The sequence below is a fragment of the Pholcus phalangioides genome, unplaced genomic scaffold, assembly GCF_987345545.1.
Source record: "Pholcus phalangioides strain wild (caught in Gottingen) unplaced genomic scaffold, Ppha-v1.0 ptg000011l_1, whole genome shotgun sequence".
Classification (NCBI taxonomy): domain Eukaryota; kingdom Metazoa; phylum Arthropoda; class Arachnida; order Araneae; family Pholcidae; genus Pholcus; species Pholcus phalangioides.
Window position 1 is genome coordinate 21,255,370 of NW_028301604.1, and position 23,598 is coordinate 21,278,967.

The 23,598-nt window shown below is 33.6% G+C and overlaps 1 protein-coding gene across 5 annotated transcripts in view; it reads left to right on the plus strand.

Annotated features, from left to right (window-relative positions):
* The window catches only part of LanB1 (laminin subunit beta-1), a 169,827-nt gene that overhangs the window by 127,759 nt on the left and 18,470 nt on the right, over positions 1–23,598 (plus strand). For 3 of the 5 annotated variants that reach the window (XM_089239264.1, XM_089239266.1, XM_089239268.1), the window contains 8 exons: positions 4,578–4,769; positions 6,676–6,696; positions 7,707–7,887; positions 11,753–11,937; positions 12,933–13,168; positions 14,822–15,007; positions 15,276–15,464; positions 22,087–22,250. In XM_089239264.1, the coding sequence (XP_089095390.1) occupies positions 4,578–4,769; positions 6,676–6,696; positions 7,707–7,887; positions 11,753–11,937; positions 12,933–13,168; positions 14,822–15,007; positions 15,276–15,464; positions 22,087–22,250 (1,354 nt within the window). The remainder of the gene's footprint in view (positions 1–4,577; positions 4,770–6,675; positions 6,697–7,706; positions 7,888–11,752; positions 11,938–12,932; positions 13,169–14,821; positions 15,008–15,275; positions 15,465–22,086; positions 22,251–23,598) is intronic. The other 2 variants (XM_089239267.1, XM_089239265.1) reach the window with 1 other exon arrangement.

Genomic DNA, 23,598 nt, shown 5'->3' on the forward strand with positions numbered 1-23,598 from the left:
ATCAAAATCCTGATAACTACATGAAAATTTTTACCATGTTATGAAGTATAGTCAATCCTCAGTTTGGGAACTTAATTCATTCCTGCACAGTCTGTTTGCAAACCAAAACAATTTTTCCTATAGTAATCAATGTAAAATGAATTAATTCATTCCTGGAACCCTGAGGTTTCTGATTGAACTTTTACAACAATGCTTCACACTCATGTCCATAAAGTAAAACCAACTGAAATCATTAAACAAACACTGAAAACACATTTTCCTAGAGAGATTCAATTTGAACCTTATGAGGTAGGTAACTAGGTTTCTTCATACTAGAGTAAAGCCACAACCATATTTAGTTTCATTTATACGGTAAAACCTGCCTTTAACTGAACCTGCATTAAAGTGTAAAACCTATCTTCAACAGAAAAAAATCTTGGTCCCGTGATTTCAATGCCACAATATAAAAAACAAGCCTGCCGTTTGGAATTGGCAATAAATTGTAGGTCGGAGTCTAATTAGCCCTCGTGTGCAGAAAATGACAGTGGTGCGACAAAAATGATCAAATGACCAAAATACACATTAAAAAACCTGGATTAAATGGATCCTATTTAATGCAGAAACAAAAAGGAAAATTTTACCCTCTAACGGAAAATTTCAAACAAGCATAATGACTTTCTGCGACCAATATACAAAGGATCAAATAAATAAAATCATACAAAATGTTAAAGCGTTCTATCGAAATTTTGTATGCAAATTCTTGCTTGCCAATGTGAGTTCTACTTCAGTCACACTTAGAATTAGCAAAAACCATTTCCGTACTTGATGCTATAGTTTAAAAAAGCCATACGTAGTGATAAAGATGCTCTTTCTTCAACTGTAACAATTTTTTTCAGAAAAGCAGGCTTTTCTAGAAGTGAAATCAGTGAAAGAGTTTGATTTTTAAATGATATGCAAGACTGTCAAAATTGTATGTTTTCCTTGATTGCAGTGCTGAGCAGGGCCACAATTAAAAGAACGTGGGGTGGTGTGATTGCCCAGGTAGCAAAATTTAGGGGTGTAAATCATTGAATTTTACAGTGGATGGGGGCATCAAAGTTATGTTGCTCCCCTCCAACAAAAATCTTAGTTTCAACTGTGGTGCTGAGGATTACATAAACATAGATGACAATATAAATATTGAACCTGGCATGACAGATATTGATACCCTCATTGAAAATTTCAGGCAAGTAAAAAAAAGAATGTAAGTGTTACCAATTCAGATGAACAGCGAAGGGTAAAGTTTTATACAGATGCTGTGAAAACCTGTAAATGTTTAGTAATTACAGAGTAAATAATATACATTACTTTATTTTAAGTATATTTAAATTATGTACATATTAATTTCAATTATGTAATTTATTTTTATTTTATTTCAATTACATACAAGATGATTACATAATTTTACATGTTATGTCGATTGAACCTGTATTAAGCGAAAACCTGTGTTCAATGAAAAAAAAACAAACTTTGTCTCTTTTGATTCCCTTGAAGACAGGTTTTACTGTATATATATAATGATAATATATAATACAATATACCCATAAAAATATTTATGGTTGTCTTATCTAAGTATGGATAGCTTCTTGATTTTTTCCAACGGTTTATCTATTACTTTTTAAACGTGTCAATTGTGTTCTAATTTACTACCTTGGGAGGTAATCTATTCCATTTATTAGCAACCCTATTAGAGAAAAATTCCCTGTAACATTTTAAAAATGTTGATTTGTTTTTACCGGAAAATTAATTTTTTGACTTACTAAATTTGATTTCCAATCTTTAAATGAAATCTTTCTTTCTCTGCTGCCCATTTTGTGTTTTGTTTACTCCATCATAAAGGTTTAATCCTATGTATGAATGACCCATAACAACTGTTATTTATTTCCCAGGGCTCCCACTCGCCCTACTTTTCCTACTTTTTGGTAAAATGTCCTACTTTTGTCCTACTTTCTCGGTTTTGTCCTACTTTTCCTACTTTTTTACCAAATCCTATCCACAAAATTTGTGTAATTGATTTTAATTGAGCAGGAAACTATTTATATATTGCCAAATATTACAAATGTTGGAGAATGCAATTAATGATTCTGCCAAAGCCGAAATTGTATCATTTTTAAGGTAATTTGGAGGAGGGGGGGGGGTGTATGTGGACCATTTGATTGATTAATTTTTCATTTGCTTAGTTTGAGGGTTCAACAAGTATAGTAGTCATTAAAAACTTCTGTCTGGATGGAAAAATGGTTTTTTATTTATTACTTCATGGTCTTGGACAGTAACTTTCATCATTCAAAATTATGGTGCAAATAGGTGAAACAACAGTTTGCATTTGAAAGCAGTTGGATACATAGGCGTATTCTAGGTTTGGTGATTCTGATGCTACCCGGTAGCATTCTGTATTTGTTGTTGTCTGTTGTCTTCTGTATTTTTAAGGCATGAAGAGGCATAAACAATATTTACAATGCTCAGCAAAGAGCTAGAAATAGAAGTGCTTCATTTGTCAAAAATGATTACCCTGGCATTGAACAATAAAATGTGAACAAAACAGTAAAATTTAAAAATGATGAACAACACAGTAAAACTATCTGGTTCACCCTGCCTTATTTACATTGGATCTTTTAATTTACACATTTTGCATTGTGCTTTCGAAAGTGATCTCAAAGGTGCCTCATTCTTAAAAAACTTACGTCTTCGAAATTTGCTGTGCCTTGTCCAAGAGAGTTGACAAGCTCTTCACTTTGGAAGGCTCCAAAAAAGAATGTAATATATATGAGGAGAGACAGCAAAGAATTATCTGTGGTTGCTAGTGCACTGTTTTGGCCAAAAATTGGTTTTGTAACCAAGTCATTTGTCATTTTGTATTGGCTTGACGGCAATAGTGCTAGGGGAAAAAAAAGTTAATTCAAAATTATATATTTTTGTTAAAATCAGTTAAATTTTTTTTTTTTGCAAAAAAAATTTTTTTTCAGGAAATCTTTTCCATTATGCTATGATTATGTTGTCTAAGGGTACCTTCCCCAATCCTACTTTTTAGTCCTGCGTTTTCCTACTTTTTCTCATTTTTTGAGTGGGAGCCCTGATTTCCACAAAATTTATGCCTGCAACATCTGGCCACAACAGTCAAATTCATGGTTCTTTAAATCACTTGCTGTCAAGCTTTATCAATAACAACTAAGCAATGTAGGCTATTAAAATTACGTTACCAGAAGTTCGTGAGTATTAATTCCTTATCAGAGATTATAGCAAAACATCTTTGAAAAAGCTTTTGATGTAAAAATCTCAGAGTTTGAAATCACTTGCTGATCCATGGGCTGGATAAGAGGAGTCATATATAGGGGATGGAATTTAAAAAAAAAAAAACAACAGATTTCTCTATTGTTTTCTTTTGGATTTAGTACAATTTTTTCCAACTTGCATGTTCATAAACCAAATTGTTTGCTTTGAGACATTTATAAATTTTGGGTTAATTGTAGGTTCATTCTGTAGTGTTAGCAACACCCAAATGATGACATTATCTGTGACTCTAATTAGGGGCATCTACTGTATTACAGTAGATGCCCCTAATTGGAGTATATATTACAGTAATATATCTTATTCAATATATATATATAGATTAAAAAATTTTCATTCATCCTCCCATTAAATGAACTTGCAAGTACAGAACATTTATTGAACATTCTATGATGTTTCAGATGCTTTAATTAAATGAAACCTTGTTTATCATCAATTTGATACATTTTAATTGTTCAAAATTTTTTAATCATTCACAAATAAAGTTTATTAATTCCATACTTATCATTACTTTTCATTTCAGTCATTTGATTTTATTTCATTTCTGATTGGTTTATATGTGTATATATATATATAATAACATGTCCTGACTAATTGTCTCACTGACTGATTCATCATCACCAAGCCAAAACTGCTGGAGCTATATTTATGAAATTTGGTCAGTAGTTTTATTTCATGACATAAAGACTAACTAAGAAGGGATTTTTTGAAATTCAGCCCCTAAAATAGTTATGAGAGGGCTCAACAGTTGTATGGGACAATCATCGATAAGCTGAAATCGTTGATGCTATACGTTGGTCGGATCGTACCGACCAAATTTCATATTTGGTCGACCAAATATGAAATTTGGTCGGTAGTTTTACTTTGTAATGGAAAAACTCACTAACAAGGGATTTTTCAAAATTCATACTGTAAGGGGGTCATAAGGGGAGGGTGATTAAAATTTATGTGGGGAAATCATTGCTGAGCCCAAAGCGATGGAAGCTATAAATATGAAATTCATTCAGTATTATATTTTATGTAGAGACAGGATTTCTGGAAATGCAACCCAAGGGAGTCATGAGGGATTAGAATGTTATTGGAGGGAATCATCTTTGAACAATTTTCAGATTACCAAATCCTCACGAACGAAGCTGTGGGTAACAGCTAGTATTTCATATTCAATCATTTATGTAAGGAGATATTTGTACAATAAAAAGTTTGTGCTTAACAGTTTGTCGGATGATTTGATTGCATTTCAAAAAACAGAATATGTTATTTTGTATCCATTTTAGCATGTGAGTGCAATAGAGAAGGGTCACAAAGTCTTCAATGTCGACGGGATGATGGTTCCTGTGTTTGTGTAAAAGGCATTGCAGGATATCGATGTGACCAGTGTGCTAGAGGATATACTGGAGCAGCTCCATACTGTGATGCATGTGGAGAATGCTTTGATAACTGGGATGCTATTTTGCAGGAATTGAAAGGTTTGTTAATACATTTCTTCGTTGAGGTTTTTAACTGTTTATATTCAGTGGACTCTCGATTACCTGTGGGAAATTTATTCTCATTAAAGATTATCCATGGGGTTCCAAGAGTTTCTATAGAATTTTTTTAACTTTAAAAACCTCAATATTCTGGGTTTTTGTGATTGAATTTGGATTCTTCTGAGCTGTTTACAGCCTTAACTTAACCATTGGCGAATTATTAAAATTTTTGGAACATCTTTATGGAGGGACGGGAACATTTTTTCAAGCTTTTTTTTAAAGGCCAAAAAACTCCCACATAGCTTTTGGTGTGGAATATTTGTGTTCATAAAAGAGTTTTACGAGCAAAGCACATTCTTGAAAACTCAACTTAATATTTATTAGTGAAGAATTGAGAATTTAAATGATTCTGCTGGAAATGTTTAAGTATCTTGCCATAAAGCTGGGGCTGTTTGTTCACATGTTTGGAAAATTTAGTATGTGCACTACAATTTACATGGAAAACATTCTCTATTGGTGAATGTTTTTTATTTCTTTTTGCTCCACAAATTTCTTTTCCATCCCTCCATTAAGATCCAACATTTCATAGTTTTCTGATGGGTAGAGTTAAAGTTTCAGACAGCAAAGAACATGCTAGATTTAATTGTAACACTCATTATTATCAAAATTTGGATTAGGAAATTGTAAGTTTTATATCTGAAAATAACGATTGGAGAATAAATACACAATTTTCACTGCACTGTAGGACTTTTGTTTTGTTTACAATCTTTTCAAACTAATTTGCTGGTTATCCATGGCATTTGAGCCAATCTAGTACACAATACGAGGGAAAGTCCTTTTGAGCTGAAATAACTTGTGAAGTAAGGAAACAGCAGCTATGCAACCTAAATCATGGTATGCTAAAGTGACTTGATGACTGATCTTCCAGATGCAGTAAAAAAGCAGTGCAAAAGAATAATGGTTTGAAAAAACTAAAAATTGAAATTTTTAAATGACCCCCCAAAATCCAAAAAACTCCAATGAGAAAAATTTGGAACTCTCTCTGTTATGATGAGAGATATTTATCCAGTGACACTTAGATAAAAATTTGCTGGAAAACTTGCTGTAAATGAAATTTTTGATTTTTTTTTTCTACTTGTGTGGTAAAATAACTTGGTCTTGAAAGACATACAGAAATCTCATTTTTAAAATGTGAAAAATAATGAATTTCAATTATTAATATCGATATTTGGTGTAATAAAAGGAGATTATTTTTATCAAATCACATTTTTTTTATGGGAAAAAAGGATGCATACAAATTTTGGTTTCCATATCCCCCGCACTATTATTTTATATGCGTTTTTTTTTATTGCATCTAAATGTTTGTGGGTACTTTTTTCCCCATTATCAAAGTTATACATAACTGTAGCGCTCTATGTTTGCATGTTATTTCAGGTCTAAAGGACTTCCTGTACACTCTGTATGATTATATATGTTCAGTTATAAACCTGCATTTTTATTATTCTGGATTAACCCCTTAAAACGTTTTTTCCCCGAGAAAAATAACTGAAAATGAACATTTTATTTTTCATCAATACTTTCAAGAACCAGAATAGAATGCTAGCTAAACACAAGAGCTTGATTTCTCAAGCACAGCTGATGTAGACAAGTTTATGGATAAGTTTAGCATGCTTCTGTGAAGCTTTTTTCTATCTCAGTTTAGTCCTAACAGTAGCACAAAATTTTGAAGCTTCCTCTGACTCAAACTTTGGCATGAGCAAATCAATCAATTGACAGCACGGCTCCACTGTGCATGAGGGAAACTCATTTATAATCACTGAAGAGCTAATAAAGTATATGTAAAATGTTGGAATATAATTATTATTTCAAATGCATATTTTCTTTTTATTTCCATGCTTTCAATTAGTACCATTTATGTATGAATGGGGTAAGTGCATATTTTGATTCTTAAAGCATGTGATGCTCCCAAACCATGCTTGTATATATATAGTTGAGTGTCAATTACTCCATCTGATTGGGACCCAGGGTAGTTAATAATTTACTTTGACTCTCTATGTGTTTTTCAACCCTTTAAGTGGCATTGATGAGATATCTCACATCATTAAAAGCCTCTCATATCAGTATTTATGAAAGCTCAGATATTTTGTAAAGTTGATTTTCCAATGGAACATTTTTCCCTATACCCCTTAGTTTTCACCTGCTGAGAATTGGAAGAAAAACTACTACATCAAAAAAGATATAACATTTTAACATTTTGAGGGGGGGGGGGGGCTTAGACGATTTCTGTTGTGCTGTTTAAAGGTGGTGGTGTTTACATCTGTTACTTTTCATACTAGCCTTAGCTCTGAGCATGGCCTTTATTAGAATAGTGAATGGTATATATAGTATGTCTATTTTGAATAAGATTGGTTAAAGCATATGAATTTATATTATATGGGTTGCTGTATTTTAAATATATTTGACATCTTAATTTTTAGGAGCATCTTTTTTTGCCGCTTTGTTGGGCATTTTGCTTGTTGTGGCCTTTGTGTTTGTATCTGTATAAAAAGGAAAGGACTGATCATCTTGTCAGAATCCAACTATATAACCTCCCTCAATGTCTGTTACTTGAAGAAAAGCTTTGCCTTCATTACTCAGTCATCTGTGTTTCTCCAAAGAGTTTGGGTTTTCCCACCATTTGAAAAATAGCTCTCATTTTCTACTTTTTTAAGCCCTTAAAAATCTGAATAACTGGTTTTATTTCATAATGAGACTGTAATTCATGCATTGGACTGTGGTTTGTGCTACCCTTTCCAATTATCGTATTTCAATTCAAAATTTTCATGGATTCCTTCTATGGCTTCTCTTTTTTCAATTTCCTTACTGTAGAATTAATCTCACATTTTTATCAAGGTTTACCAATACAAGGTTGTTATTTCTATTTTTCTATTGTAATAGATCAAACACAATTATTACTTGATGCTGCCAGTAGAATCAAACAGACTGGGACAACTGGTGCCTATACAAAAGAATTCACTGAAATGGAAGAAAAACTAGAAGAAATCAGGGAGATACTTGCCAGTGCTAATATTACTGGTGCTGATGTTGAAGACATTCAAGATTTGGTTAATCAATTAAGGTACAGTAAAATGTTCATTGCTATAATTGACTTTTTATTTTTATACAGTAATTCAAGCTGAAGGGGGCGAAGATCACCTCAGATTATCAAAAACTTGGATTATCCAAATATATATATACACAGGGTGATTCAAAACTCAATGTAAAAACTTTTAGGGGAGGTAGAAAACAGAATCATATAGGAATGCATGACCAGAAACCCCAAACTGATCAGCTGGAGAATAAACAATGAAATGACAAGCCAATAGTGGGTGGAAAAACTCTTTATTTAGCGATACTTTACACGAGGACAGTACGTGCACATGTTAAGTTTCACAACAAGTGCTCAAAATTCTTACCATCCATATACCATAGTTGAACACACAATTTTTTTTCTGATTCTGTTCTGTTTTTGTGTTTCTACCTCTTCTACCTCCCCAAAAGTTTGTATGTTGAGTTTTGAATCACCTTCTACATATACCTTGTATTTGTTAAGGTGTATATATAATAAGGTATATTAATATATATAATACACAAAAGATAATTATTGAAGAAAGAGAAAACCACACAAGATGAAATTTATGCAAGAGTGAAATAGAACCTACGCAATGGGCTGTCATCAGGAGGAACCCCATGCATGGTACGAAAAAGGAAGCATTTTTGAAAGGTGACTATGCCTAATTATATTGAAAATGCCAACCCTTTATGGCATTTTAGGCGTAGCAACCGTTCAGAAATATCTACTTTTTGAGCCCTGCTTTGATAATTTAAATTTTCATATTCTGCAAAAAAAATTTCATTGCTTCAAAATTTTGCTTTCAAAGTCTGTATCTTGTCATCTTCAATTTCACTTTCAGGTTTTTTGCTTTTCATACTTGCCATCATTTTTAATTTTTAATTTAAGAGAGAAACGAGATGTTTGTGATGTTCCTGAAATAAATGGGTTGCCAACAGAAGTATAATTATTGAAAATTTGTGCCTGCATATTGAGTTTTTTTTGTTTTTCTACATTATTTTCTTGTATTCACTTTCAATTATTGTGTTTATATATTCCTTTAAAAGGATTTAATTCGTCATGTGATTCTACCAAATTATTTAATATTTGTTTTCTTTTGTCCTTCACAGTCATTAAGTAACCATATGCAAGTAAAAGTATGAGACAAATGTCAAAATATAGACAATTATAGGAGAAAATATGACTGTCAAAAAGTTTTACCTGTCAAAATAGTAATTAATAAAAAGAGTCATTTGTAATTAAAAGATGAGTGACCTATACATAATATATATACTTTTAAAAAATATTTATATTTTCACCAAATCTCTTTGTTCCAAATTCCTCCATGTGTTTCGAATTAAATTCTATTGCCTTAACAACTTCTTGAATCGCTATTGCTAGAGAATAGGGAATTTTGTTGTTGCATCACATTACTTATGGCAGCCTCAAATATATTTTTTATTTCCTGTTTTACTCTTCTAATGTTTTCCATTCCTACTAACGCGATATCTTTGTCAATTGATTCTACATCTTCTTGATCTGTTTGTTGTTTCTGGTTACACTGTCTGCAGACAATTCACTTTTTTTTTTCTTTGACGTTTTTCGAAAACCTGATTTATTGTTCAATCACACACCAGATGTATAAGTTCTTCGCACTGTGTACAGTGAAAGAATTCAGTTTCATCAATAACTACACCTTTGCATATTTTCACATACACCACACACTTTGTTCATATTCAGCTATTCGGCCAAATCACTATTCGTCCCATCCCTAAAATGAATGATTACATGATCCACAGGCTGTAGCATTGAGAGAAGTGGTAGTTTCAGTAAACTCAGAAATTCAATTGAATTGCTTAAAGATTAGTAACTTCAGTGTGATCTGTACAATTGTCCATATTGATTTTTGTGAGATGCAGGTCTAATTCTTTTAACTATTCCAAAATATTGCTTAGGAAATATTTAATGTTTGAATTGAACTCTGCTTTTATGACAAACTCATTGAATTGGTTAAATAATTAAAAATGCCAGATAATATTTTTAAAAAACAAAAAATGAGTTCATAAAATACAGGGTGTCTACCATCATAGAAAAGTCACTAAGTTAAGAAAAAGGTCACAAAATGAGATAAATGTCACAGAAGTCAAGAAAAAGTCATGAAATAAGAGAGGTGTGATAGACTTTTTTTGCAAATCCACTTTCAGATTTTCTCAGCAAGTTCCTGTGCTCAAAGTTATCCCTGAGAATCATAGTTTTAATTGGGCTTCCCATTGCAAAAGCTGGATAGATTTCTACCATTGTGCAGTGGAGGTCGCGAGAATAATTTAACAATATGGTTAAACAGCTAGTGTTACATCACCAATTTAGCTAAATGACAAGTGTTAAACACCAATGTCACCAGATAACGATTGTTGAATCGCGAATAACAATTGTTGAATTGATAATAACAATTGTTGAACCGCTAATAACAATTATTGAACCGCTAATAGCAATTGTTTAATTGATAATAACAATTGTTGAACCGCTAACATCAATTGTTGAATAGCTAATAACAATTAATGTATCACTAATAACAATTAATGTATCACTAATAACAATTAATGTATCACTAATAACAATTAATGTATCACTAATAACAATTAATGTATCACTAATAACAACTGTTAAATCTCTAATGTCACTAAATAACGATAGTTAAATCACTAATGTCACTAAATAACGATAGTTAAATCACTAATGTCACTAAATAATGATATTTAAATTGTTAATATTACCAATTGTTGTCAAATAACAAGTGTTAAAACAAATATTGCATCAATTTTCCCAATTTTCTCTTCCATTTTGTAACATTTTGTTTTTGATTAGCCAAATTGCTAGAATCCAGCAGGAGTCATTGCCCCAAAATTGGGGGCAAAATATTCATCCATCATCAGTTTCTCACTTCTGATTTGGAACATAAATTGCAACACCTCCTGAACACATAACTCTGTCTGATATATCAAAAAACATTTAGAGGTTATATTTCAAAACTAGTTCACTTCTTGTCACAATCTTTCTGACTGGAAGTATTTGGGAAAGAAATGTAGCACCATGGCAGCTGCACAAGTACATGACTACATCAGCTGGGTCCCCACACCAAGTAGTTTGAGAACAAAACTCTCAGTTATGGAAGAAAATCAGTACAAAATCAGCCATAAATAATAAATCTTTATTTAGTTGGCTGCATGAAATGATTGTGGTGCTGGTAAGGTAAAAGAAATTTTTCCTTTTTTTGTGTTTTATATGGCAGTGATCCCAACTTTATATGCCTTGATATGCATGTGTAATTTTTTGTGAGGATGGTAGCTGCAAATGTCCAAATTTTATTTCTAAATACTTCATTAAGCATAATATAGGCGTTACCATACATAGCGATGCATAGTGACTATATTGATACATAGCAAATTGTTTGTTGTTTACAGACACAATGGTACAATGGGCACCACGTTGAGTGTCACTGCTGTAATGGAGGGGTCCAGCAAAGTGCATATGGTCAGGCAAGCAAAGGTCAAACATTAGTCAAGGAAAGTCACAGAATTTTCCTTAAATAGAAATTAACTAAATGGTTTTATAAAAGGGGAGGAGCAGATTTTAACATTAGTTCTAAGGCATACCGTTTGTGACTAGCATTTACTAGCATGCAAAAATGTGTCTATTCATAAGCTGAAGGTTCATTAAATCGAGCACTGAATGTATTAGCAAAGTAAAATGTATCAAAACTGTATTGCAATAAAAATACAAAATGTAGTGATCAGAATTCTTTGATTGTAGTGCAGTTTTTTCCTTTATTTCAAAGTACTTATGTAAGCTATATATAGTTTCTGACACAAATTACTCATTATCACTTATGCAGGCATAACTTGACAGTCACGAAGACACATTTGGATAATGTTGATAATGAGTTAGATTTGACAACCCAACGTATATATGATGCCAACTTGGCTTTGGCTGATTTACAAAATCGAGCTAAAGACCTTACTATTGATGCTCAAGCTTTGAAAGATAATGCTACTGCTCTTCAAGAGGCTAATGTAGAAGGTAAGTGATTATTGTTGATTCATCTTTCATTCAATAATAGATCTTCATCATAATACTGATCCAGTCAATATTCTGTGCTTAATTAGATATGAAAGTAAATACAGTTTAACTTGGTTAATTCAAAATCCAAAGTCACTGAAAAAAGTTTGAATTATCCAAATAATCTATCCTGGATCTGTAAAATGACTACAAATTGCAACTTAAGCATCAATGTTCACATGGGATAACAATTATCAATTATTAAAATTTGATCATCAGTTGTGAAACTGCTTCCCAAATTTTAGTAATTGACTACTGGAGTTTGTACTTTCAGATACTTTCCTCACTCTTTAAAATGACAAGAAAAAGTTTCAGATTTTAAAATCATACACCTTGATCCATAGGTTAAACAATGTAACATATCAAGTGCTAAACATTCTCAATGCACTCCAGCTGAACAATGCTATAACAGGCATTAAATTATCAAAAAAAAACCTTGAAATTTACAAATTATCATTTTTGTATTTTCCTATACTGATAATTTCATATTTGAAACAGCTTACTCATCGTTCAAGCACTTTTGTTGGATTCATTTAGCATAGATAAGTATTTGGTTTTTTTTTTAAACGAAATTTAGATCACAGAGTTTTGCTGGTTTCTGATCAACAATGGTCATTTTTTTGTAGAACAGAATTGCTAAAAAAATAAGTCTTGCATGAAAAGTAAATTAAATTTTCTGTTATATGTTTCAGCATACAAAAGGACATTTACTACCGTAAACAAATTACATGAACACATTAGTGGCTGCAGTCTATATTGAAATGTTGAGAATATGCAACATTTCCAAAACTGTAGCCAATTTGTCAAAAGTAACATCGATTTTCAAATTGAAAGCTCCAAGATACCCAAAATCTGTTGAAACTTCCTTAAAAAATTATGACAATTTTTTTTGCAGTGCAAAACTTAAAAATATGTATTCATATAAAATATGTATTTTGTTCCAAACTTTCATCCAGGTGCATTCAATATTACGAAAGATGCTCAACAACGATCACGTAATGCAGAAAAGCAAGTTCAAGACACAGGAGCTGTACTTCACGAATCAGAAGGACATCGCAGAAGAACAGAAAGGCTTCTAGATCGAGCATCTGGACTGTACAACCAGACATATAATGAAAATGAGGCTGCTTTAGAAAAAATTTCTGAAACAATTGTCAACCTTGAAGGGGATATCAGTGACATTAATCAAATGGTTGGTAATTTCTTTTTTGCTGCTCTATCAACAATATTAGGGTAGAAATAAATTAATCAAGGATGTTATTCAATGTCAATCACTGTTATTTCCTGGAAGAATAACAAAAGTATCTCAAGTTATACAATACAAATACAACGTTACAACAGGCAAAATGCCCAATGAGGTGGCTGAGAAACATTATTAAAAAAAAAAAAATGAACTTCACATTTTAAATCAAGCCTGTAGCTGGTAAAAGAGGATGAAATAAGATGCTAATTTCTAGTGACTTTTTGGATTTTTTTTTTGACCAAAAATATAAAAATGAAGAACATAATTTTTAAATTTCTATTCTCAAAAAGTTTAGTTTGACACCACGCTACCATATCATAAATAAAATGTGTATCACATGAAGGTACAAAATCTGCAAAAACTTCATAACTTTATATATTTTGAATCACATAAATATGTAATTTACTATTTTTAATATACCTCATCTCGGGAGCTGTCTTTTGTAAATAAAATTATATATTAATGCTCATATACTGATATGTAAAAATCAAGCACTTCATGGTATTTGCATGTTTTGATTATTGAATTAAATAAAAACAGAGTAAATCCTTGATTCAACAGATCTCGACTCTACAGACTTCTGATTTAGCAGATCTCATTCCTATAGACTTCTGATTTAACAGACAAAATTTCATGAGTACTCTTTCCGTCTCTCTTTTTTTTTTTCTTTTTTTTTTTGCTACCTCAAGTCAAATACTTAGTGGGAATTTCATTAAGCTCATTATAGATGTAATGTCTTTAAAATATTGAATGCTCTTAGAGATGGTTGCCACCCAGATTGCAATACAAACAGTTGATACACTCATGTCCAAAAGTTAAGAATAATGCGCAAAACCACTCCAAGGCATACAAGATTTGAGACAGGGATGCACAACAATCTCTTCAGAGAAATTTTGAGTTACTAACCTTCTAAAAGCATGTTAAATTTATAGAGATTGATTAAAATGGCATGCAAAGGTATTTTATTAATTTATTTAAAAAAAAAATTATTCAAAAGTATTTCTGATCATCTTGGGAGGAGAGCACATGTTTCCCTCCCCACCATGACCCATGACACACTTTAGTACCATGAATTTGTGGCGGATATGCAAATGAAGATTATTCCGTCATCATAGCTTGTGCAGTGATTTGTGCCGTGTAATGCGCATGCGTCCAGCGTTCTTTAACATAGTTGATTTTTGTTATGTTATCGCTCACATTGTTCTGTTTTATTGTTCATCAATGGTTTGTTCCGGCTGGTCCGTGATATTTTAGTTAAATTAAAAATGAATTAAGTTATACTTCCATCACCTGACTCGCTTAGTCTGATCGTGTGTTTGATGAGTTTTAAACCTTGAGTTTTATGATAATGCAGACCGTTGTTGATCCGGCTAAAAGCGGTGACACATTTTATGTGGAACCATACAAATTCAATCAGGGTTTCAAAGGTAAGTATTTGGAAATGAAATTATATTGAACATAATAAGCAAGTGACTCCCAATAGTTCCAATCATAGTGCCACAGCACTTTAAAATACTGTGAGTTTTAAAAATGTTTTGGTTTTTCCAAGATATAGTCAAAAAAATATACTGCATTTTATCATTTATAAATTAAAAATTCTAGGTGTGTGATGGTAGTGGTACAGTCTCAAAATGTGATCCTCTCTGTGGAGGAGCTGGTTGTGATAAATGTGGGGGCTTGAGCTGTGGTGGAGCAGTTACACGAGCTGACAATGCTCTTTCCTTAGCCAGAGATGCAGAAAAAGAGTTGAAAGATAAAGAAGAGAAATCAAGAAAACTTTTAGGAGAAGTAATGAAGTGTTTTTTTTATAAATTCTACCTTTTTAATTTCATTTTTTTATTGATACTTGTTTGATGATTGTGATTTTGAAAGATTAAAGAAAAATATAATTTTCAAGCATGAAAGAAAAAGTTATATTGTAAGAACTTAGAACTGAAATTTATCAATAATTATTAAATTAATAAAATTAGTTCAATTTCAGTAGTGCAATCTGGTGAAAGAAGTGTAATTTGAGAATTAACCCTCTAGGCCATTGGCACATTATTCTGTTTCTCAGGTGGAAGGAGCAAAGCAAGAAGCAGATGAAGCTTTAGAAGAGGCTAGACTTGCATTTGAGCAAGCTCAAGCTGCAAAAAATAGAACAGAAAATGCTACATCAGCCATTGAGGAACTACTTGATAGAATTGATCAGTTTCTTGAAGCCGGAGGGGCAAAACCTGCAGAGATTAGAGATTATGCTGAACAAGTAAGTAGAAACATGCAAAGTGAATTTATTTCAAGTGTACAAATATGATGAAAATTGTTTGTTCAGGTTCGAAGACTGTCGTCCATTTGAGTTAGTTCTCAACGTTTCCCCAACACTAGTTGTTGACATCATCAGGAGAATTGATAAAACTGGATCAAAAGTCAATTTTCCGGAGTCTCAGGTTGCATTTACGTACATGAGTGGCTTGACATGTACTATTGTTTTGCGATTGGTCAGTTGATCCTATGGCTGGCAATGAATTGAAAACAGTTCTTATGCCGGGAGAACCTGATTTGCTGAGAGATGTGGAGTTATCTGATCGGCTGTTGTTGTCATTCTGTTGCTAGATCTTGAAGAGGAAGGTTGTCATTCTTCTGAGAGCTGGTGTCCAGGATCTGCTCAATTTCAAAGTTTTTTCTCTGCTATTGTAGCTGTTCTTGTTCTTGTATATTTCCTATCAATAGCCTCTCTGTAGATTCATGGGAAGAAGTGGTCAACATTACCTATTACCTGTGTACACTGTGGTTGTCGTTAAGCTCATGCTCCGCCACCACTGACTTTCTGTTTGGCCCATTCTGCAGCATCGTTCATGCTGTTTTATTCTTGTGGCCACAGATCTTTTTGTGGTTCCAATGTATACCTGGCCACAGGTGCATGGTATTTGGTAGATCCTCGATGTTGATAGAGGGTCATGGTGACCTTTTGTTGATTGCGGCATTTCACATATTTTTCTGGTTGATTTGAAAACAGTCTTTATGTGATGTTCTTTCATGACCTTGCCGATTCTTGCCATCACTCCAGGGATAAAAGGCAGCACAGCTTTTCCAATTGATTGTGACTCCTCATTTTTCACTGGTGATTCCTTCATAGGGTGTAAGGCTTTTCCGATGTCGTCTTTTGTGTACCCATTAGAGCGGAAAACTGATTTTAAATGCTTAGTCTCTTTACTTAGATGTTTTTCTTCACACAGTCTTCTTGACCTCTCGATCAAGGTTTTTGGTACATCTCGTTTTTGGTGAGGATGATGATTGGAAAGCTTATGAACATATCTGTTGGTGTGAGTGGGCTTGCGATAAATGCTGTGGCCTAAACATTGACCCTGACGGCTGACCAGAATGTCCAAGAACAGGAGCTGTCCTTCTTTCTCTATTTCCATAGTGAACTTGATGTTTTCATGAATTCCATTGAGATGGTCCAAGAATCTGTGAAGGTTTTCTTCTCCATGCCCCCAAACAACAAAAGTATCATGAGCATAGCAGAGCCAAATTGTTGGTTGGAGAGGCGCTGTTGTTACTGCCTGCTCCTTGAAATTATCCATAAAGAAGTTGGCAACTACCAGACTCAAAGACTTCCATAGCTACTCCAACCATCTGTTCATAGATGATGTAGTTGCAGGTGAAGTAGGTTGTAGTAAGGCAAAGCTGGAAAAGACCTACTATATGTTTTTCGAATATTTCATCAAGTTTTGATAAGACATCCCTCAGTGGCACTTTGGTGAACAATGATACGACGTCAAAATTCACCAGTATGTCATCAGGTTGCGATGATTGTGTCTTTGTGCCTAACTCGAAAAATGAACAGCCCTCCTACAAACGTGACTGTTTACGATATGAAACTAGATGTAGCCATGTGTACGTGCCCTTGAAGTTTTTTAAATTCTGCTTGGAGAAAATCTTTGGCCTGATCGCTTTATGGACCGTGACTTTGAGGGGCTAACTCATGAACAAGGGCCACCATTTCTTAGGAGATTGTGTCTTTGGGGAAGACCATGTGACTGGAGGTTCACGAGCTTGACATTCAAGAACAATTGGAGGAATATGATCATATCTACAGACAAACTGATGGATCTCCATTGCGCACAACAGCCAGAGCTTATGCACGTAGAGCTTATTAAGATCTCACTTATGATTAATGCAAGAGATTATTATGATCTCTTCTGAGGAAGACGAAGAGAGAAATGAAAAGTCCCTCACTTCAAATGAGATTAAGGGATGTGTAGAATGTGGGAATCTGTGTGAAACTTTGTAGAAGAGAAGCACCCCATATAAAGCTGTAGCAGTGCGAACAATAAAGGATAGTGCGATCTCTCAAACTTCCAAATAAAATAAATAAAAAAAAAACAGAGGCAAACGCAAGTGTGATAGATCAGGTTCCATTTTTAAGTCATACAAATAAGTTTACAGATGGTGAGTGCAGTGCGTAAGTAATCCTAAACAGTAGTCCTCCTCCTCCTCTGTCTGGTCATTTAGAATAATTTAGTTTGTAAACATTATCGTATTGTATATTTATTTATGGTATTATTATTTTTTAAATATGTTATTGTATTATTTATTATATTATTATTATTATGCTGCATAATTGAATGAATGAATGACGTTTTTATTAGTCATTTTCATGTGAATGAATAACTGCGGAACAAATTATCCAATTTCACATTATTTCCTTTGAGGAAGTTTGATTCACATAACAAGTGATTTGGATAACGAGCACGCTGGTTGAATGAATTAAGCTCATTAACTGAAGTTTCACTGTATATAAAATGCTCAAATCCCACACATCCAAATGAGCTATTGATTCACTTATCAATAGTGTTTATAGCTCAATAAAAATGCTTAGTAATGTAAAAATAGTAGAATGTAAAATGAAATGAATGATAAAAATTAGAAGCCTTTTGTTGTTGGGTCCATTACCAATGTTTATTGAGCCCACCAAGTTTTCAAGAAAACAAATGGCTGATTTTTTTAACACATTCACTATGCCATCAAAATTGTAATCGTAGAAATCATTCCAATAGAATTTTCACATTTGCGAGAGGCATCTAGATATCATTAATGAGACAAGGAATGCTGTGTCTAAAACAAATCTTGACTGTTTCACTGAAAAAATGTATGAGACTATTATTTTTTTTCCCAAGAATTTCCGGAGAGCACTCACTGATCAAAACTAGTCTATTCATCATCTGATTGAAGACTTAATTATAGAATTAGACTGAAGACTAATTATACAGCATTTATAAAATGGTATTAATTAATATCATTCATCTAACAAAAAAAGAATCATCAATTTTATTTATTACCAGATTCATTTATAAGCTTGAATAATACAGTAATTTTTTTTTAATTGAACTAAAGAACTCCCCCCTCCCAATCACTATCTTACCTTTGCTAAATTCAACTTACTTTATGCTGTTTCATCTTACATGATTATTTTGCGGAACCAATTAATCACATAAAACAAGGAATGCCTGTGTTAACATACTTTAAAAGTGATTTTTATTCAACACCAGTAGTCTACCAACCTAGATTCTACTGCTTCCTTGTTATCTCTAATCAATTTCTTCAACTTCCTTCTTTCACAATTATATGTAAACAAATCTGAAGCTTCAGTTCTTGAATTCTATTCATACCCCTTTTTTTTTCAAGATGAAGATTCCACACATCAAATGTGAACCAAAGGGGAAACAATGAGTAAACACACTTCTTTCAAACAAAGGGTATTATGTCATGCAAAACAGAGGAAAGTTTCTCAGAAAATTCTGCCCATCTGCTTATCTCTCCAACTGATTCTAACTACTTTACTTCACTCCAACTCTGGTCACGTATCGCCGTACGGCAATTTCCAACCAGTAGAGTTGGGTGGGAAATGAAGGCGCCATCTATCAGTGGTAATCTCAGGTTTGGTAGGTGAAGAACTTGTCTCTGATGTTCTTTGCCCGGGTTTGAATCTGTGGACCTTGACAGTAATCTTCATAGTGGAATACAAGCATCTTACCACTGTGCCATTCGGACACTAACTAATTCTAACTGGTCCTTGAAAGTATCCACCAACCTTTCTCTCAAAAGATTGAAATTGGTTCTACGAAAAGGAACTGTTCTTATATTATCAACTTTTATTCGAAGAAAAGTTACAGACAAAACTTATGACATGATCACTAGAAGAAAATTCATCCCCCCAAAACATGCTCAACAAGATCATCGGAAATTAGTAAAAATCAAATCCAAAATTTGGGCACTTCTAGTGGATTCTGAAATCCAGGGTGTCTACCATCACAGAAAAGTCACAGTCTCGAAATGAGAAAAGGATCATGGGAAAGTCGAAAAATTTAATCAAAATCATGGACCACAGATCTAGACCTTTTAGGATTTTAGGAACAATATTGGTTTCCATATAAGAAAGGACAAACCCCCCCCCCCCACATCGTGGAACAGGACTCCTACGCTGGGATATTTGGCAGGTCCGCAAATCCAGAGTTTTCACGAAGGGTGGGGAAAAAGCAAACAATGATGGTAATTTTCCCAAGCCTCAAGGCTACAGCCCTGTCAGGCCCACCATTGTGGATCACAAGAAAATACACCAATTTTTTTCCATGAAGGAAGAAAGTTGTGTTTTTTGCAATTATATCATCCTTTTCTTATCGCACCAGTCTTTACTGCTATAGTGAATAGCAAAATCATTCAGTATGCACTTGTGACAGAATGAGAGAGTTTGACAAGACAAATCCCAGACTAGAATATAGTCTGTGATGGAATTGACAAATTGTTTGCCATTAAATATTTTGTGACATAAAGTGTGCTAGTCGGGGCAGTAACCAGGATTTTTGCCACCCACAATTCTAAAATTCAATAATTTCATAACAGTATTCTTTGTTCGCACCTAAAATACCTGCTCCCCCTCCTCTGTTCATTGAAAGAAATGTATTGGTGTAGGCAAAAGAGCAGAGGTGGACATTTATCCTGCCTGGTCGCAAAACAACCTATGTCTGCTTATGTGGCTTGAACCCGTACGATCCTGTGGGGTGTTGTATTCAAATGAATTTTAAATTGAAAAGTTTTTATAAATTCAAAAAAAGATGAGAGTCCCCCCTCCTCTGGTGAAGCCAGGGCTGGACTTAGGCAGGTGCAAACTATGCTGCTGCACCAGGCCGTGAAAAGGCAAAAAAAATACTTTGATTACATTCTGACTTAAACATTTTGCGAAAGCAAATAGCTTAAAATTCTGTTCAAGACCTGTAAAAGTTCAGACATCGAACCCTCTTGCCTAGGGTTTTCTTCACAGAACTCCTCCCCAAGCCAAGAGAAGGATGCAGGTGGATCTAGTGCTCCAGGCACTGGATCAGAGAGGGCACCAAATTGTTTTTTTTTAATTATTCAAAATTACATGAGGTAGGCATAATGCATGCTTGTGCCTGGCTGAAAGAGTATCTAGTTGCGGCCCTGACTCCGACGTTTAAGTGCCTGGGAGCTCACTTGCATTTTTTTTCTAGGCAGTGGGCACTGTTGTCAAATTGTCCAAATTTATTGTTAAACTGGTTTTTTAACGCAATAAAATAGTAGTTTGATGTTCATTCTCAGGTGCCCATGTAAACTTGGCATGCACCAGGATGTTCATGGTTACTGGGGGATGGGAAAAATCTGTTTTAGATAGGTTTTTTAGGGGTAATGAAAAGAAGAAACCAACAACAACATCGCAGATAGAGAAAAGCAGAACATGAAATGGTTAATCCTCTTCCCAGTTAATCTGTGCATGGATAATCAAGGTTCTTCTGTATCAATACCCCTTCTCTTTCTTATTTGCTGTATTTCTGGAAAATATATCGCATCCAGGGATGCAAAATGTTGCACAAATAGTGGAATGACCAAGAGGTATGGGAGTGTATAATAGAGACTTGCAATGAAAACAATTATATTGTTTTGTTTTACGTGGCACATACTCAAGGAGTGAGACAAAGGAGAGAAAAAGGCCGCTCAATGAGGTGCATGACTTGAGCAAACATATTTGTTTTCACTTTGATCTGCTGATTGGTGCATTTTTTCCCTTTTTTTCCCTCTTTAAAAAACAGCTTCCGAGGAGAGATCATCATCATCATCACACCCTTAAATTTCAGAACCCTTCTAGTAATTTTTTCTATCCTCCTCTTCCTTTACTTTGTGCTGACATCTCTTCCTTCACCCCATGCGATTTTTTCTTCCCAGTAATTTTTGTAATTCATACCTCTTCCAATATGAGTGCAGCTTGAGAAAGATTCATCCTTTCATTTTCCCAAGTTTCTGTATAAGATCAAGGCTCCTTGGCAGCCATCATACTTTCTGAGAGTTCTTTTTTATTATCCAAGCTTCTGGTGTTTATTAGAACACATTTTCATTGCTCCATGATGTATTGTTAATGAAGAGGCCATCCAGGTCTTTATTACATTATTTCCCCAGTTCTACTATCATAATTTTCACTGATTACTCCACATGTCCTTTAGTGGTCCGCGAATAAAAAACTAACCTCAGAGGTTTGTAAACTCCCCCTCCCTATTTCAGTGAACCCCCATCCCAGTGAAGTCAGAAATCTCAAAAAATGTGACTGAGATGGGGGAAAAATGTCCTTCAGGCCTGTATGAAACCTCTGAATACTGCTCCTATACCCTGTACTTCCTTCTTATCACTTTACACAATTAATGTATTAATGTCTCCACACTTCACTGAAATCTAACACTTGTATGTATGATTATTGTCATTACTTGAATATAAAAAACATATATGCATATATGCTATCATGTTATTTGAATATCAAAATTCCAATGAAATGAAGTCATGTGATGATAATTTGAACTTTGATTTTTTTTCCCCCAAACTAGTGTCTAAGTTTATCTGTATCACTAGAACCTGAACAGATTACAAATTTAGCTCACCAAATTAATGAAACCATTGCCAGTCTCACAGATATTGATGCGATACTTGCTGCAACTGCTGGAGACCATGCAAAAGCGCAAGCTTTGAAAGATAGAGCAGATATGGCTAAGTAGGTATTTGTGAATATTTTCATATTTCAGTTCTTCCTCTAACATGTTTTCTTTTTTAGAATAAATTATTTTTATTATTCACTTGACATACAAATAGAGGTATATATAGCAATAAAAATGACAGTAAAATGAACGCTTCAAATTGAAATATTTTTCATGATGAATTTGATGAATGTACTAAAAATCAGCTGTGAATAATTCTTTGTGGATGCACAAGTCAAATTAAAAGTATTATTAGTAAAAGCGTATTATTAAATTTTTATTTTTAATTGGCACTACTTGAAATTTCGACTTGAATACATTTTGATGAATGATGATCATATTTTCTACCTTATATAATAAACTTAATTCAAATATACCATAATTTCCAGCAAATGAGCCACTGGAATATCCACACAGCACCAAGAAAAGTGACTGGAATAAAATTTTTTGTAGAAATGTCAGTTTTCTATTTGCTACATAAAATTTTGTGAAATAAGATAGAAGTATTTTTATCATAACTTTCATGTATTGTGTTCATATCTGATTAGCCTTTTAAGTGTACAGGCATGTTCTGTATCCAAATTTATATGCTGTTGACCAGTGATCTTCTAGCTATACACTATATACTGAACAAGACCTGAAGTTGCATTCTAGGCAAAGCAATAGCCCATAGTGATGACTACACTCTAGACAAGTGCTAACACAAAAAATAACTCAAAGTACCTCTTTGGAAGAAAAAAACAGAAAAACGAAATAAGTCTTAAGAACACACTTTTACCTATATTTAACCCCTTTGCATTTAGGGGTGTAATATTGTGTCAAAACGCCAGTGGAATAAATTCAATCCAGCTGACTGTTTCTTTAACTTCTTTTTTCCTCATCATAAAGGTTTATTGTAACCCTATAAAACAAAGTTGTGTGTTCATGTGTTCCTCCATTCTCCTACCATCATTATGATATCTCAATGAGATAATGATCAACTGAGACAATGATGGTTGAGTTCTCCTCAGTTTTTTCCCCCTCCTTGTTCTCCATGGCGTCCCCCCCCCCCGCCTACACACATATAAAAAAATATGTATCTTTCTCAGAATTAATCCTTCTATCATATACTGCACATAGAAGTGATAAAGAAAGAACAAGTAAAAAAACTACAAAACACGTTTGTAGGTGTGGGTGAAAAAGTAAGGCACTGTGTACTAATACTCTCTTATCCATTTATCTCTGTACTGTTCCTCCCTATCCTTATTTCTTTTCTTTCTTTCTTTCTATGAATTTCTACCATGAAATAGTCTACACAACTACAGCAAATTGTGAAAAACTAGGGAAGTCCAGTTTTTTTTTTATAAACTTCTTTTGTTCAAGGAT